This window comes from Trachemys scripta, chromosome 12 (genome assembly GCF_013100865.1).
Source record: "Trachemys scripta elegans isolate TJP31775 chromosome 12, CAS_Tse_1.0, whole genome shotgun sequence".
Lineage (NCBI taxonomy): Eukaryota > Metazoa > Chordata > Testudines > Emydidae > Trachemys > Trachemys scripta.
Genome location: NC_048309.1, coordinates 16461603 through 16479482, shown reverse-complemented (window position 1 = coordinate 16479482; position 17880 = coordinate 16461603). Strand labels below are relative to the sequence as shown.

The 17880-nt window shown below is 38.0% G+C and overlaps 1 protein-coding gene across 2 annotated transcripts in view; it reads left to right on the top strand.

Annotated features, from left to right (window-relative positions):
* SLC9A8 (solute carrier family 9 member A8) overlaps positions 1 to 17880 on the top strand; it is a 44967-nt gene that overhangs the window by 16778 nt on the left and 10309 nt on the right. For both annotated transcript variants that reach the window (XM_034787040.1, XM_034787042.1), the window contains exons 4-10: positions 2190 to 2248; positions 7125 to 7208; positions 8652 to 8753; positions 9482 to 9516; positions 11291 to 11434; positions 12868 to 13006; positions 15754 to 15859. In XM_034787040.1, the coding sequence (XP_034642931.1) occupies positions 2190 to 2248; positions 7125 to 7208; positions 8652 to 8753; positions 9482 to 9516; positions 11291 to 11434; positions 12868 to 13006; positions 15754 to 15859 (669 nt within the window). The remainder of the gene's footprint in view (positions 1 to 2189; positions 2249 to 7124; positions 7209 to 8651; positions 8754 to 9481; positions 9517 to 11290; positions 11435 to 12867; positions 13007 to 15753; positions 15860 to 17880) is intronic.

Genomic DNA, 17880 nt, shown 5'->3' with positions numbered 1-17880 from the left:
CATGTGTACCTAACTGTGTAGTGGTGGTGTGGTGGAGAGCAGATTGAATTGACCTAGACTGTTAGCCACCCCTCAGTCAATGACAGATTAGTGTGTAAACCCAGGCTATAGCTCAACTCTCTTGTCTGGAGCAATTTGAAAGTCGTATATTTACCCTCAGTGTTTGATGATAAATGTTATATAACATCTTTCATATCCACTTCCCGGTATTAATAATGTTACTTTAAAATTATATGTTGCAATATCTAAAGTAATTAGAGAGCAGCAGAGGGAGAAAGAATCCTTCCCTGGGCCATATCTATACAATCATTTCCTCTTCCAGTTTCCACCGCTTCTTCCTCCTGAATGTTCCATTTGTATCCACCTTCCACTCGTCTCTTCATGCCTTTGTGATTGCTTCTGCTCCACACCTGTAATTCCCTCCCAATAATTATTCACTAAGTCACTTCCTGCTTGTCACTGAAGTACCCCCCTTAAAACGCTTATTCCAGCGGGGGGAGCTTCTCAGTGAAAATCTATCAAACATAGAAAGTTTGTTTGAAAAATACACTTCTTGAAGTCTCAGCTGCTGATTTTTGCTTCATATATGTGGGTTATACTGTTTTTCTCATTTGGAATGTATTTTCCCTGGGGTATATTCTGTCATCAGTACTGTTTCTAACACAGTCAAGCCTACTGTTTGTGCTCAGCAAATAATAATCAATTTCCCAGTCATTGGCTTCCAACGTAGCTCCCATCCCAGAGTGGAAGGGCTACAAATTGGTAATGGGACTTATGAATTACCATGGCAGATTCCATCCTGCATCAAAGAACAGCAGATCTTTGGTGTTCCTGTATTAACATTTTGTTTTTGGTCTCCTTTCAAACCATCTCACTGAGGAATTATTTGTATCCGCTTGGACAAGCCCCTTGAAATATTTTTGTATGAAAGAAGGCTTAGTCCTCATGGAACATCATGTGTATGATGCATCCATCAGGAGTGGTCCATGTGATGCTATTGTGAAATTCTTTTGATAACTACAGTGTGACAGAATAAAAATTACATCAGTTTCCTTGAAAACATACTTTAAAACTTCTTAGTTACTTAGTCATCTTGTACTTTTCATGCAGTGTATTTCACCTTTCCCAAGCACTATCATTTGATTATTACACCCACACTCTGTATACAAACAGAGAAACACAAAAACGGAGTCTGAGTAACGAGATGAAGCCTCATCCCTTTCTGTAATCCGTTTGGGGCAGGCTGTGAATTATGCCCCTGACTCACACTAAAAGTTGTCCTCCTAGTTTGAAGTCTTCATTCAGATCTCTCTGGAGATGCATTCGGTGGGAGAGCATCATGAACTTTAGCAATTCAGCCTTTAACATATTTGGTTAGGTTAGTAATTATTCTATAAAATGACCATGTGTGAAATGGGCAATATATTTAATATGCTGGTGACTTTTACAGTATGCCAACCCATTTGACGAGTGGTTCTGTCAGTTTCCCCACTCTGATCAGAAGTGGGTTCCTAGTTTGCTGCTTCTTGCTCACATCCGGGTGAAATCCATCTCTCTGCGGAGGGTCTGTGCACTCTCATTTTCCACTCCTGCCCTATTCTGATGGTTTAAATGGCCTTCAGTGTTGTGCAGATCTAGTGCTGACACAAGGTTGGATTTCACCCATCAGTCCCTATTTGAATAATTGACTCAGTAGGAAGAAAAATAGGGTTTCTCATTTGCTTACAGGTGAAGAACCTTTTTAAGTAAGTAAACCTGCTGTTCACACTTGATGAAAGAAATGAAAAACAAACAAATTGCAAAGTTACAAAAGTGTTCTCCAAAATCTATTTTCCTTATTAGTTGTGAACAAAACCCCCTCAAAACTTGTGTATGGCATTTAAATATCCTATCTGGTAATCTTTGGTGCAGTATGAGCATGTTTTATTTTGAAATGTACTACAGAAACTTTAGTAAGACAGAAACAGTCCTCTAATATGCTGTTCTAGGAATGGGAAAATGTTTTGCTTTATTTATATCTTGCCTTGTCTTTTGCTTTAAATAATGTTGTTTAGTATATGCAGAAAATATGTCTATGGAGTTGCAAATAACAATTTAAGATCCTCTCGACAGAGAGTCAGTGACAGTAGAGTTATGTGTTTCATGATTAGTGAATTAAGAATGTTCTCTCGTTCGCTCTCTCCCTCCAGGTATCCTCATGGGAGCATTTATAAAAATTATAGAGTCTCAAAAACTGGCCAACTGGAAGGTATATTTGAAGCAATTCCTTTTTAATTGTAATCATGTTCTCTGGGATTTTTTAAATGTTGATTATTGTTTGCAATATTAATTATTTTAGGCTTAGTTCCGAAGGGTGGTTTTTTTGGGGTGTTGGCTGTTTTTTTTTTTTTTTTGCTGCATACCATGGTTATTTTCGAATAACCACAACCAGATACTTGTGTTTCCCTGCTAAGGGCCTGATCCTGCTGGATAGTAGGTACCTTCTCCAAGGTGTCTTGCCTCTTCTATTCCCATTGAATTAAATGGCAGTAGAGGGTGCTCAGTATCTTGCAGGATTGGAACAATTTTAGTAAGGAACAAAGTTCAATTATTTTTTCTTAACAACTCCCCTTCTGGTTGAATCAACATACTTGGAACTGTCACTGTAGTCGGTCAGTAGTTTAGAAGCTCTTCTTATAAAATACTGTTCTTATACTCAGACAAATGCAATTTTTTTGCCTGTGACTGTCGAGCCAGCCTTGGCAGAGAAGAGCAGAAACCCTTCATCAAAACTATTTTGCTAAAAATCAAAAGAAGCCGCATTTACTGATTTTTATATTTTTAAAATGGGCTTTATGTTTTGAAAATTTAGCAACTGACTGTGTTTAGCACCAATGAGTAATAAATCAAACCCTTCCTTAAAACACTCGCATTTTGCACTCCATGTTTCTTGGGAACCCCTAGAATTGTTTGCCGATAAATGCTACAGAAGCCAGAGGTGCTTGGAGCAGCAGCATTTTCTATACTCTGGGAGCCATGTTGGAAAAGTCACAGAGCAAAGCAGGGCATGCACATGAGTCCTGTTTCCAATCAAAGCCTACTCAGGAAAATACAACGGAGCATAAACTCTGGGAAGTCAAGTGCAAAAGTATAATTATACAGGCCAAAAAAGTATTGGAAACGCAAAATTAAAAGACACAAAAACAGCAATTTTTTTTTTCAATATATCAGAAGGAGGAAGCCTGCCAAACAATCAATGGGGCCACTGGACAATTGAAGTGCTAAAGGGGCACTCAGGGAAGAGAAGGCCGTTGTGGAGAAGCTAAACAAATTATTTGGATCAGTCTTAACTGCAGAGGATGTGAGGGAAATTCCCACAACTCTGAGCCATTCTTTTAGGTGATAAATCTAAGGAACTGTCCCAGACTGAGGTGTCAGTAGAGGAGGTTTTGGAACAAATTGATAATTAAACAGTAATAAGTCACCAGGACCAGATGGTATTCACCCAAGAGTTCTGAAGGAACTCAAATATGAAATTGCAGAACTACTAACTGTGGTATATAACCTATCACTTAAATCAGCTTCTATACCAAATGACTGGAGGATAGCTAATGTGACTCCAATTTTTCAAAAAGTCTCCAGAGGTGATCGGCAATTACAGGTTGGTAAGCCTTACCTCAGCACTGGGCCAATTGGTTGAAACTGTAGTGAAGAACAGAATTATCAGACACATAGATGAACACAATTTGTTGGGGAAGAGACAAAACTCCTTTTGTAAATGGAAATCATGCCTCACCACTGTATTAGAATTCTTTGAGGGTGTCAACAAACGTGGACAAGGGTGGTCCAGTGGATATAGTGTATGTGGGCTTTCAGAAAGCCTTTGACAGGATGCCTCACCAAAGGCTCTTAAGCAATCATGGGATAAAAAGGAAGGTCCTCTCATGGATCAATAACTGATTAAAAGTCAGGAAACAAAGGATCAGAATAATCGGTCAGTTTTCAGAATGGAGAGAAGTAAATAGTGGTGTCCCCCAGGGATCTGTACTGGGACCTGTGCTGATCCACATATTCATAAATAATCTGGAAAAAAGGGGTAAACTGAGGTGTCAAAGTTTACAGATGATGCAAAATTTCTCAAGATAGTTAAGTCCAAAGCAGACTGCGAAGAGATACAAAGTCTCACAAAACTGGGTTACTGGGCAACAAAATGGTAGATAAATGCAAAGTAATGCACATTTGCAAACATCATCCCAACTATACATACAAAATGATGGAGTCTAAATTAGCTGTTACCACTCAAGAAAGAGATCTTGGAGTCATTGTGGATAGGTCTCTGAAAACATCTGTTCAGTGTGCAGCTACATCAAAAAAGCTAACAGAATATTAGGAAAGGGATAGATAATAAGACAGAAAATATCATAATGTCAGTATATAGATCGATGGTATGCCCACATCTTGAATACCGCATACAGTTCTGGTTGCCCCACCTCAAAAAAGATATATTAGATATAAATGGAAAAAAGTACAGAGGTCAACAAAAATTATTAGGGGTATGGAACAGTTTCCATATGAGGAGAGATTAAAATACAGGGACTATTCAGCTTGCAAAAGAGATGACTAAGGGGAGATACGATAAAGGTCTATAAAATCATGAATGGTGTGGAGAAAAGTGGATAAGGAAATGTTACCACTTCACATAACACAAGAACCAGAGGTCACCCAATGAAATTAATAGGCACCATGTTTAAAACAAAGGGAAGTACTTCTACACACAAAGCAGTCAACTTGTGGAACTTATTGCCAGAGGATGTTGTGAAGGCCAAAAATATAATGGGAATTAGATAAGTTCATGGAGGATAGATCCATTAATGGTTATTAGCCAAGATGGTCAGGTCAAGATGACTCACTCGATGATTGCCCTCTGAAGCATCTAGCATTGGCCACAGTTGGAAGACAGGACACTGCTAGATGGACTTCAGACCCACTAGAGCCATTTTTATGATCTTAATTTGTTTCAAAGGGTGTAACAATCCATTAAAAGTAGTATTTCCGGTGTGGAACAGCAGCATGTTGAGGTGCAGGTCAAGGTGACACTGGCTAGGAAGCAAACAAGGTCTTGGACAGCAGTTTTATTATTTATTGAACTTGCACTGTGTTCAGTACAAACATAAGGAAACCCATCCTTGCCCTAAGAATTTTACAACTTAGATTTCTTGCAGCTAAGTCTGAGTTAGAGATCAACAAAGCTTGTACTTACTTTCATGATTCTTGGTGGCTAAAACAGACACCATAATCACTTGCTTGTCCTGTGCTTAAATTTGTCCTCTTCTTTTCCTATGCTCTCACTTTTACCTAGATTTAAAAAATTGTAATACTAGAGAAAGAATGTGTTTAGTGGGTAGCCTAGCGTACAGTTATTGAATCAGAGTGAAAACCTGGTATTATTAGACATATTACTAAACTGAATTTCATATAAAGGAAAAATCTAATATATTTCCATGAAATAATCTTCAGTGGAAGAGATGAGTTTCGTATGCTGATGAGTCCACATAAATCCTCTGTGTTAAGAAGGTAAATTCATTACATGTGCAAATGTGAATGAGGTTTTAAATAGATAGGTGTTTCTGTTTTGCAGGGTGATACTAGGAACAAAGTTGCAGTTTTTCCTTGCAAGGATACAGCGTAGGAGTTACAGTGTCAGGACTTAATATTGTTCAACCTGGATTTAAAGAATCCTTATTGCTGTTTATAAAGGCAGCAGGCTTCTTAGGCAGTGCCCCTGGAATCTTGAGGGAACCGGGGGATGTAAAGAGAACCACACTGGGCCAAAGATTGTGCACGAGTGATTCAGCTTCTTTGCTCAGAGTGCCAGCAAAAAAAAAAAGCCATTTTTGAGGGTGGCTTTTTGTAAGGCAGTGCAGCCCAAGTGCTTAGAATAGAGGACAAGGAGTCAGGAGACTTAAGAGCCTGATTCTCATTTACATTAAAGCTATGTCAACACAGCAAGCTAGGGATCTGATTGTCTTGCTCGTGTACACATACTCGTGTTAGCTCTCATCAAGCTAGTGTGAGTATAAATAGCTGCGGAGCTGCACTAGCGCTGGTAGCGGCAGTGGAGGCATTGATGAGCTGTGCTGAGTACTTACCTGTGATGAGCATGTACTTGGCATGTCTCAGCCATGCCTGTGCTACTGCTACCAGTGCTACTGTGCATACGTTGCTATTTATAGCCATGCCTAGCGTAATGATAGTATGTGCACATGAGCAGGGGAATCACACCCCTAGCTTGCAGTGTAGAAATAGCCTAAGGCTCATTTACATCACTGTGACAGTGTAAAAGGGCATTAACCTGGACATAAATTACATTTGCAAATGAGACTCAAGCCCTTTAAATTTTTTCATTGGCATCCTGTGAGCCTGATTTAAAGCTCATGGAAATAAATGAGTCTTTTCATTGACTGCAATGGACTTTGGATCAGGCCCTATGTGACCTTGATCTCTTTCTTCATTGTTTTCTCTCTCTCTAAAGAAAGGGATAATAAAGTTTACTCACCTTTTGTAAAGCACTGTGAGATCTTCACTTTAGAAATGCAAAGTATTTAAATGCACATGTGCCCACCAGGAACTGTACTGAGACGATGAACTGATTTCACATGGTCCCCTGATCAGCTATCTAATGGCAACAGTATTTGGCAATTATTGTCCTGGACTAGATTCAGATCAGTGACCTAAAGGTGAAAGGTGTGTCCTTTTAGCATTTTCCACCAATTTCCTTTCAGGCTTTGAAAGCCTGCAATAAAAATGGTAATGCTTCTGTAATATAGAAACATTTTTCTTTTTTGCAAGCAGTCTGTTTTCCATACAGTACATTTGGGAACAGTGGTTCATGATAAATAACATGTCCTGTCTCAAACATCAGGTAAAAAAGTTATTTAAAAGGCAATCCTACGGTTGTTTACCATCCTGTAATCCTCTTTTATTTAGTGGTGGAAAATGAGACAGGTTAAGTATAATTTGTATTTCCAAGTATTTTTGCTTGTTAAAAATGTTTCCATTTAGGTAGAAACTTGAAGGGACTAGATTTGGTATTATTGCAGTTATTGTGCAGTCCTTGAAATCCCTTTGCATTTTTTATTTTGCAGGAGGAAGAAATGTTTCGTCCAAATATGTTTTTTCTTCTCTTGCTTCCACCTATTATATTTGAATCTGGATATTCATTACACAAGGTGAGATACTGCCAGGTAATCATTTTACAACTTGATCTCTCCTTTGGACCAAATTCTGCCTCAGTTACTGTGATGCAACTCTGGAATAATTGCATTGAATTCCACCATACTTACACTCATGGAATTGAGAGTGGAACTTGGCCTCTTGGACCCAGAATGCAGGGCATGTAGTTTCTGCTCCTATTAACTGAGCATTGGCAATGTACTATAAAAACATAAAGAGTCATGTTCCATTCTCCAAGAAGTTTCTAGTCTGATGAAGGCAAATCAAGGAAGAAGGATCTAAGAAGAAATCTAGGCTATGTCTACACTGGCAATTGAATGACAAAACTTTTGTCTTTCAGAAGTTTTAACCCCCCGCACCCTCCAAAAGACAAAAGTTTTCCTGCGACAAGTGCCGGTGTGAACAGCGTATTGTCGGCAGGCGAGCCAACAAACAGTGGCTACGCTGCGCGACTTTTAGCGACACAGCCATGTCGCTAAAAGCTGTGTAGTGTAGACATAGCCCTAGAGAGTTTTCTCTTCCTTTTTAGAACTTGGCTGTAGTGTCCACACTTTAAGCCTTTGCTTTGGGCTTGGCTGAAGTCAAGAAGGCCCTGTTGTATTTTAGTGACAAGCTGGAAGACACATTCCTTGCCCCAAAGAGTTTAAAATCAAAGCTATTGGCCCTAAATAGGAAGTAAATGTATTAAAATATATTCTTCATGTTATTAAAAAAACAGATGGGTTTTCTTGTTACAACATATTGGGAGGTACTTTTAGCTGCTCAGCTCTTTAATAACAGCTTAAATCTGAATGAACTTTTAATTCCATGATTAATATCAGCCAGGGCTTCTAGTATCACTGTGTGGAGAATCTTAATAACCATACTGAGCTAAATGAGAATTAGATCCTGCATAAAGAAGACTAGGAAAGAGATTAGTGTAATCTATTTTAATTATTAGGAGTAAAGTAAGTATTTGCAATGAAATAAAATTTCACTTCAATCATACTTGTAAAGTACAAACATCAAAACGTATTCGTTTTAAAAAAGTATTGCACATAAAGGATTTTCAGATTTATAGAAGGAGAATATGTATTTAATTTGAAGGATGCAGAACAAAATAACAAAACAAGCAAGGAGATTCTGAGTTAAGGGTGAAACTCTGTTTGTAAAGGGTCAAGACTGATAGAAATAAACGAAGGCCTCCCAGCTGTGCTTTGGTACATGTCTATGCACACTATCAAAGCAAGTCTTGTAAATGTCTTTCCCCTGCCTGCTTCATATAGATATGAATATGGGTACATTTGAGCTCAGTCCAACCAAGTGCTAAGCACATATAACCCAGCAATTGGAAGACAAATATATAGGAATCTGCTTTTAACTTCTTAGGTTGTTTTGGGGATTTTTAGTTTTACAGTTCATTTTCACTACCTCACTCTGTCTTGCTTTTGTGTTTTCAGGGTAACTTCTTTCAGAACATAGGTTCCATCACTCTGTTTTCTGTGTTTGGCACAGCAATTTCAGCTTTCATTGTAGGTGGAGGAATTTATTTTTTGGGTCAGGTAAGAAAAATGTCTTTGAAACTCCTGCATGTAATAGGATGGTCTTTCGAAAGCCTATTCTTTTAAAGAAGGGTCAATAGCCAATGGAAAAGATTATATAAAACAAGAACTGATGATAAGCTTTACATTACCATGTATCCCACACATTACGTTACAAAAAGCGGGGGAAGGTCTATCAGTGTATGTAATTTCCTAGTTAGCTCCTGAAGTCAGGCAACTGAGGTGCACAAAAGGTGGATCAAGGTGGAAAAGTGCATTAAACAGGAGAATCAGAATTAATTGCTTTTTCAGAAATGCAGCATGGGCTAAACTAAAGAAGTGATCATAGGACCGGAGTAAGGCACCTCTATGAGTTCTAATCTTAGCTCTGTCACTGACTCACGGAATAGCTTGGGCAACTTCATTTAATCTTTCTCCTATCTCTTATTTCCTCATCTCAACAATGGGGCTAACAATAATTCCCTACCTCACTGATGTCCCGTGAGTTCTAGTTAGAATTTACAGTCTGTAAAGCACTTCTTGGGTATTAATTATTAATTTATGATGACATTTTTATCATTTTGCTGTATGATGCACACGTGTACATCAGGATTAAAGTGAAGTTTGAAACAAAGCTCTTATGAAATTATACTAAATATATACCTAGTAAAAATAATAAAATGAAATCTTTACACAGCTGATTGTAACTTTTTTTTTTTTTTTTTTTTTTTTTGGGCCTGTCCTTTTAGGCTGAGGTAATTTATAAACTGAACATGACAGACAGGTAAGTTCTTGGTAAAATTGCCTAGTATCTTCCAAGAGGCATTCTCCAAAATACTGCAGTAGATGTGATGAACAGTACTCACCCAGGTGTTCTGATTGTGTTCTGGATCGCTTAGATTTAATATCACTTGTAAAATCATTAATCAGAATTAACATTTTTAATTCTTGTAATGCCTTTTTCCTAATGAAGTATATTAAGACTTACTAATCGATAGCATTATCTGATCAAAGTGACTAGAGCAACAGAAACACAATAACGAACAGCTTGGCACAAAAATATTTTTTTCCTTGCAAAATCTTTTTTCCCAGACTTCAAAATTAAAATGTGTAAATTGTGATGTGTGTTTGATAACCTGACATAATTAAAATATATTGTAAAGGGATGGCCTCCTTACCCAGAGCTTCTCCTTAAACAAGGAGTAAACTTGTGAGAATTAATACCATAGACTTTTCAAAGCACTTGGCTGGCAAAGGCTCAACATAGTTTTCTAGAAACTCCCCAAACTGCACAAGAGGTCAGATTTCTGCTCTTGGTTACACTAGTATAAATCCAGTGTAACTGGATGGAGAACTTGCATTTACTTTTTTGGTTTTTTGTTTTGGTTTGTCTTTTATCGTGTACACAAGCACAAAAGATTTGTATTAAAGTCCACAAATCTGTTGGCTTAGTCAGAACCAGGAAACGTGACAAGAAAAAGTATGCATGAACTGCAAATGTCTTCCTTACTGGCTCCAGCATCTGGCTTTGCACAGCTGACAGCTCTTGATTTTGTGGTCTCTACCTTTTGGTGTAAGATCTAAGGAAGCTTTAGCATCTTTTTTTAAATGTTTCCCTTTTGTTCTACATAGGAGGAGTATTGTAAGTAGCAACTGATAGCATGGCTAAACCAGCTCCTTGTTTTGGTCTGACTCAGTCTTTTCTATTAGTCGTCTAGTCTACGAATAAGTATGTAAGAGTCAGTTCCTATGTCAGGGTTTTTTCTGACAAAATAATTAAGTTCCCCACTATGTATGCACAACTAAAACCCAACATAGTGATGTAAGGAAACCTACATTAAAAAAATAAAATAAAAAAGTTTGACAGTCTGACAGTGTATGTGAAATCCGAAATGTAAAATATTCTAACTGTGAAAGAAAACTAGGCATTACCTAGTTGATAAAGCCTCTTTCAATTTCAATAACTTTAATGGCATGACAGTAAATACAAGTGTGACCACAGTCAATTTTTCAAGTAACTGTCTAGGGCAGGTTTTACATTGTTAATGGGATTCTATGCAGTCTGTTCACTCTGTATCATTGTACATGTCTGATTTGGTGGTTTGGATTGTCACATATTGAAAATCTGTTTCCACAGATTTCCCTTTCTTGCTTTTAGTGGGACACTTTTACTTATTTCTGAAAGTCTGGGGAGGCATATTGCTCCTACTTCTTTGCAATTTGGACATCCATAGGTCAGCCTGAGTTATCAGGCTTGGTGGAAAACTCAGAGTACATAAGATCCCCATGAATTCATGGTCTATTAACAAGTTTTGCTGTATTTAACAGATGATCCTTTCTTCCAAAAAGAGAGAAAAAAATTCTCTTACTTTTTGTTTTAAATATTGCTAGTCAAGTGCTCCTTAATGAGAAGATACAACTTTCTGCAAAATATACCTATACTGTTCCCTAGAAAATCCACTGGTATTTTCCATGCTTTTTCATTCGTCAGTATTATCTAATATGCTGTACATTTATATTGGCATGTTTTCTTTTTGGGGTTTTATTTATTCTCGCAGTTTTGCATTTGGCTCCTTAATATCTGCTGTGGACCCGGTGGCTACTATTGCCATCTTCAATGCCCTTAACGTAGATCCTGTGCTTAACATGTTGGTTTTTGGAGAAAGTATTCTCAATGATGCAGTCTCTATTGTCCTGACAAAGTAAGTGCATTTGAATTTGTACTGTACTGTAGCACTCCCTTGTAGATGGCCATAAAGCTTTCGTTAATTTTGTTACAGATCCCTTTTAGACTTACAAAATTCCTGATTCTTAACAAAAACTGTACAGGCAGAAAATACATGTTTTTCATCTCATATCGTTGTGTTGCTTGCCTATGTATCCAAAGTTATAAGAGGGGAACTAAGTATTGTCATTCTGCTTCTATTCTAATATTATAATAGCAATCACATTAGCTTGACTATCTCTTATCCTTAAAGTGCAGTTCTACTCTGAAAAATTACCTTATAAAGCGACTTTGTTGAGCTTTATTTCAGTAGTAGTTCATTGATTCCAGATCAGATTTGCTCAGTTTACATGTTACATTTTTTCCCTCCTCACCCCAGTCCTGGGATCTGAAAAGCAAGCTTTGTTCTTTCTGGCTTATTTAGAAAGATTTTGCTAGCCAAATCCTTCTGTCATTGCTCCTCTTTGACTCCTGGTCATTGGTTTATGGAATCCTGACTGCAAGCCAGTGGGGTTGCACTGGTGGCCCTGCAAAGGGAATTAAGTTAATAATTCTATTGACAGTACATGAGCCAGAAGAGAATCCAGTTCACTCTCTCTTAGCTATGTTGGTTCTGCAGGGCTGACAGGAATAAAATGTTCCCCAATTTTACTGTTTTCATTGAAGTCTGTAGATGTCACTAAGAATACATAGGGACAGCAGATCTCCTGAGTAAAAAGGTGTTATATTTACATAGCCATTTTCAGGGAAGAAATGTACTTTAACCACTATCTATCATAGGTACTTTTCAATAAGGCCATGGGGTCTGCGAGCTCTAACACAATTGGGCTCTTTCTTTCCATATTGTCTCATGCTGTAGCAGTTTCATATTCCATGGGATCCAAAGAGCTCTCCCCTTTCCTCCCAGCCTCTCCCCTAAATCACTTATTTTGCCCTTCTTCAGTGACCCTGCAGCCTCTCTCCTCTACATGGGGATGGGGCTTTCTGTTTGTTTGTTTACTGTCCCACATAAGGATCATGTGATTTGTCTTTTTATTCCTTCTCCAACCTTTAGTTTTTACCATTGAAAAATGCATTTTCTTTTCCCTGCTAAAAGTGTGGAACCTGTGTTGCTGTGCTGGGCATCATTGTAGCCTATTGATCCATTGTGAGACGATTTCACAAGAGCAATGTTAGATTTCCAGATTTTTAATGGAATTAGGTTTCCCTTTAGGGATTATACCAACACTTGATTTAATATCTTCTGACATTGCTCTTGTTATATCACAGTAAAAGCCTTTTAAAAGCAGTAGCAACAGAGAACTGTAGGTTGCTTGAATTTTTTTCTAAAGACATTTGGCTTTTTCAGATCAAGTCTTCATAACTGTTTGTTGCTAATGTTTTTTTTTTCTTTTTTAAAATCATTCCCAGCACAGCAGAAGGTTTGACAAGAGAAAATATGTCAGATGTAAGTGGATGGCAAACCTTTCTCCAGGCACTGGGTTACTTTCTTAAGATGTTCTTTGGCTCTGCAGCACTTGGCACTCTTACCGGCCTTATTTCTGCATTAATATCCTTTTTGGGGGTAATGTGATGCACATGCATAAATTGGTGAAGTCTACCATTCTAACAATGATTTTCATCCAGTCATTCTGTAATGTTCCTTAGAGGGATGATTTTTATATAAGGTCTTTTTATGGGCATGATATTTTCTCTCGCTTATTTTGTTTGTAATATTAGTGCTAATGGGCCTATTTTTAAATCTTACATAAAAGCTTTGTATGCTTAGATGATTGTAATTAAGGTCTAAATTATTGTATACTATTTTAGATTATATGTAGATAGTGTTATAAATTTGCTAGTTGTTTTCTAAATTCACAATATTAATTCTGTTTTCAACATTGATCCGTTTTAATAGCATACGTCCTAGTTTTCACATGTAAAAACGGTAAATTAATTTTTTAAAAATAAGAAAAATATCTTTCCCCAAGAAATTTTAAAGTCAGACCATGAAATCTGCCAGCCTTACATGTCATATTCAGCGACCTGAATATGGATACCGCTCAGTTTGGGTTTATATGCTGAATTATATCTGTGGCTTTCTACACCAGCTTGAATTGGTTGCTAAACAACCCGAGAGCTTCTCCCCTAAGATAAGGAAGGATGTTTGTTTAAACCAGACACCTTTGTTGCTTTTGAAAGCTTGCTTCAATGTTTAAAATAGAAACCTGTTTCATATTTTTTGCGCTAGCCTTATGCTACAGTTATTTGTTTAACCTGTCCATATTGTCAAGTACTTTGTTTTGTAAATGAGAGGACCAGAGTGTTTGTTTAAACATGGGCACATTTGCGATCTTTGTTCATTAGAATTGTTCCATGCACTTTTGATTCATTCAAAACATCTCAGCAAAAGAGAGAGACTGATATTTTCCTGATGCAGCTATTTTTCATTCAGTAATATCTAACTGACGAAAGCCAAACAGAAAAGCAGTTTAACTGCTCTGATATTTTATTGTTGTTTGAGCCTGAAAATATTAGCTAGAGCAAAATATTTCTGTGAAGCAAATAAAATTTATAATAGTTGCCGGCAGATAGATATGATTGAAACTTGCCTGGTCATTAGCCTGGAGGAACCTGAACTTCCATGTCACAGATGTCTTCTGAATTTTAACAAAGATGAATGTGGACTATTTTGAAAGTGAGACAAGAGCATGATTCGTCAAGTACATGAACATGTTGATGTAGATGTTATCGCTGATCAGTCATGTCCATTTGGAACTAACTCAAAATCTAGCTGAATATACAACTGATGACATATAGAGCATGTTTGCCCTACTAAACATATAAGGTGAAATCTTGCTCCCCTCCTCTGCAACCATGTTGTATTTCCACTGCATGATATGGCGAGGGGAAGCTCTCATACAGGTAGTAGAGGTCTGCTACAGTGAATCTGAACTGGTGGATTACACTAATTCACAGGTAGTGTATGCTGAGCCACAGGTTAAATCTCCTCCTGAGTTGGGAATTCACTTGCTTTGGGTGCTGCTGCAGCCCTGAGGCTGTAACACCAGCTATGGAACAGCTCTGATTCTGCTCTGCTTCCTTCTTCCCGAGAGAAGCCCAGCTCGCAGCCTGGCCAGCTAAGAGGCGGGGGTGGGGGTGGGGTCCAGGTTTGGTTCTAACTTAGTTCAACTCTTTGCCCTTTCACAGTAAAGAATCATTTTGCTTTTAATTTTTTCCAATCTTTGATGCTAAGTGGGAAATAACTGTATTACAGCTGCTTCAAAAGCAATCTAGGCCAGGGTGAAATCCTGGCTTCATTGAAGTCAGTCCTCACATCTTCTTGTCAACTGTCTAAAATCTTGATTATCACTCCAAAAGTGTTTTTTTTTTCTCCTGCTAATAATAGCTCATCTTAATTAATTAGCTTCTTACAGTTGGTATGGCTACTTCCACCTTTTCATGTTCTCTGTATGTATATATATCTTCTTACTATATGTTCCATTCTATGCATCCGATGAAGTGGGCTGTAGCCCACGAAAGCTTATGCTCAAATAAATGTGTTAGTCTCTAAGGTGCCACAAGTACTCCTGTTCTTTTTGCGGATACAGACTAACATGGCTGCTACTCTGAAACCAGTGGAAGCTATGCCATTGATTTGAATGGAGCCAGGATTTCACTCCTAGTAAATCTTTCTAGAACGAATACAGATGCAGTCAGAGGTTAGCTCACATTTTCATAAATGTCTAAGCAAGGACAAAAGAGGATTTTATTTCTGTCAAAAGTAGAAATGAGAGAAAACATGTGGGCCATTTCAGTTCTGAGTCCCAGCTTCTAACCCATCCCATATTGATAGAAAGCCATTATTGTTTGAAGACTGTTCTGTGACTTCTCTGCAATAAATTTGGTGGTCTCAGTTCAGTTCTGAAGGAACAGGAATACACATCATGATTGGAAATGTCTGCTAGTCTGAGTGGAGGGGTCAACAAGTGAATGTGCATACAAAAGTGGTGCTTCTAGATCCAGGTTTAAACACGTTGGCATGCTGCTGTCCATATTTTATGTACTCGGTAAAAAAAAACAGTGGCCTTCAGTCTCTAGGGCTGTCTGTCTAACAGCTTTCACCAACTTTAATTTCACTTCAAACCCTCCATCCCAGAAATGATTAATCAATCCACAGGATGTTTTACAGGCTTAATATTAGCTATTCACGAAACAAATATATGAAATGTGGTGAATGGTGAACCTATATGGAATAGATGAGAATTTTTCTGTGGATTTCTTTTCTTACTTTTTCCTTAATGGTTTGATATGTACGTACTAAAGCACATTGATTTAAGGAAAACACCCTCCCTGGAGTTTGGGATGATGATTATCTTTGCTTATCTTCCTTATGGACTTGCAGAAGGAATCTCACTCTCAGGTAGGCAGCAAAATGAATATGTGCAAAATTAGTTATTGAATTGTAAAAAGTTAGCGATCTGGATGTACAGGATTTTCAGTTTCTGGTACTGGGTTCTCTTCCCCCAGTGTTCCAATGTGTGTGAGATACCTATTGACACTAATATTAATACTGTAGTTTCAAATGACTCATTCTGCATATTTGCATGCACAATTACTCTGTGCATACAGTCATGTTACTAAGGCATACAAATGGAAATGTGAACTATTTTGAAACCTGACCTAGTGGTTTAATGTGTTTAAAGTATTTGGTGTTGCTGTGAAAACAGACTTTGCCCTGTAAACAAGCTATGCTAAAATACTGAGCATATTACATAAACATTTCAAAACATGAAACCTTTTTATTCCTGGTACGTATTGCATAGTAATATAAAAATCATTGTAAAATACTGTAAATTAGTCATTAATTATTGTGTATGGCAGAGAATGTTTACAAATATGACTTCTTAATTGCTGACATTAGAAAGTACTTCACTTCTTTTTTAAGTATGTAACACGTTGTAATGACAAAGTCCCTTATTTGTTCAAACTACTTCCAAAAATGATTAATCAGAAGAGTAGAAACTCTGAATAACCTTGGTCATGTTCTGTAACTACAAAGGTCATCTCTGCATTCCAAACAAAGGATTCTTTTGAGTTCACTTCAGATATGTGTTCTTTTCCTTCCATTCCAGTTCATCAGGGCCATCCTGTTTGGGCATGTAGCTGTAGTCAAATACTGTTAGCTTTTCAAACTTTCTTTGTTTTTGACTAAACAGGGCATTGTGTTATAACCCTCAGTTAAGTTTATCATTATTCCCAAATGTCATTTAGTGCTTTCCGTAATCTTCACCGCAGTTGATTTCCTCTTGAGGAACATGTTGTGGCCTTGTGCTTACTTATTCCACAAATTCCTTACAGGTGACAGCATAGTAATTTCACAAGTAAGTAATGTAATGTGTTTCCACAGAACTGCAAAAATCACAGCCACCATCTTGGATTCACTCTTTCACAGGAACAAGACCCTGGGGTTGCTTTTGAAACTTTTAAAACCTTTTTTAAAATGTTCAGCTCTCCATGAACTACTGAACACTGCACATAATGCTTTCTTATTGCTTCTTGAGTGCTCAGAGAAAGTAAAACATATAGCCCAAGAACTGGATGGAAAATTGAGTAAAGTAATCCTCCCCCAACTTAAAGCAAGGGTGCAGGACTGCACCATACTACCTCACTTTCTAAGGCTGCTGCTCCAGCCCATGGGGTGGAATATCAACTGCTGGCTCAACCGGCCACTTGCATACAGTGTTAGGGCCACAGATCTTTATAATTGTAAACCTAATGTCCCCTCCCTTAGCTCTCTCCACTGCTACCTTCCATGCTAACCTAAAATGGCTGGGTTAGAGGCCCCCTCTGCATCATTCTGGGCGTGCATAGGCCCACCTTGCACAGCAGCTTTACCCTGGCTCCATCATGGGCCGTAAGGATTGTGCCATCTCTCCCTACCAATGATAAAATTCCCCCTCCATCTCAGATTGATAGTGAGCAGTGTGTAGAGCGGGGAGACGAACTTTGCTTGGAGAATTAAATGATGCAATTTCCTAGCCCCATAGATTTGAGTTTTTCCCTTTTGATCTTGCCTATCTTGCTGTTTGTCAGGGAAATTAAAAGCAGGAAAACATGGTGTGGTTCAGCGTATTACACACCTCATGGACATCCTGATAGGAAAACCTGAAAGAACAAGGGTTTATTCTTTAAACTAGACATGGAGTTCCAGATCCTGCCCTTGAATACAGCTGTGCAAGCTTGATGAGGTGAATTACATTCCAACAGCAGCCAGCAATCCATCTACACTAGAGCTCCCAATGTTCCTATGACTATGGCACTGAACCAGTGTTAGCAATGATGGGAAACTTTCCCCTACAGTAGACACCCCCTTAACCTCTTCCTCAGCTTTCCCAACTGTAAAATGGGATAATCCTACCTTGTGATGGTGTTGTGAGGATT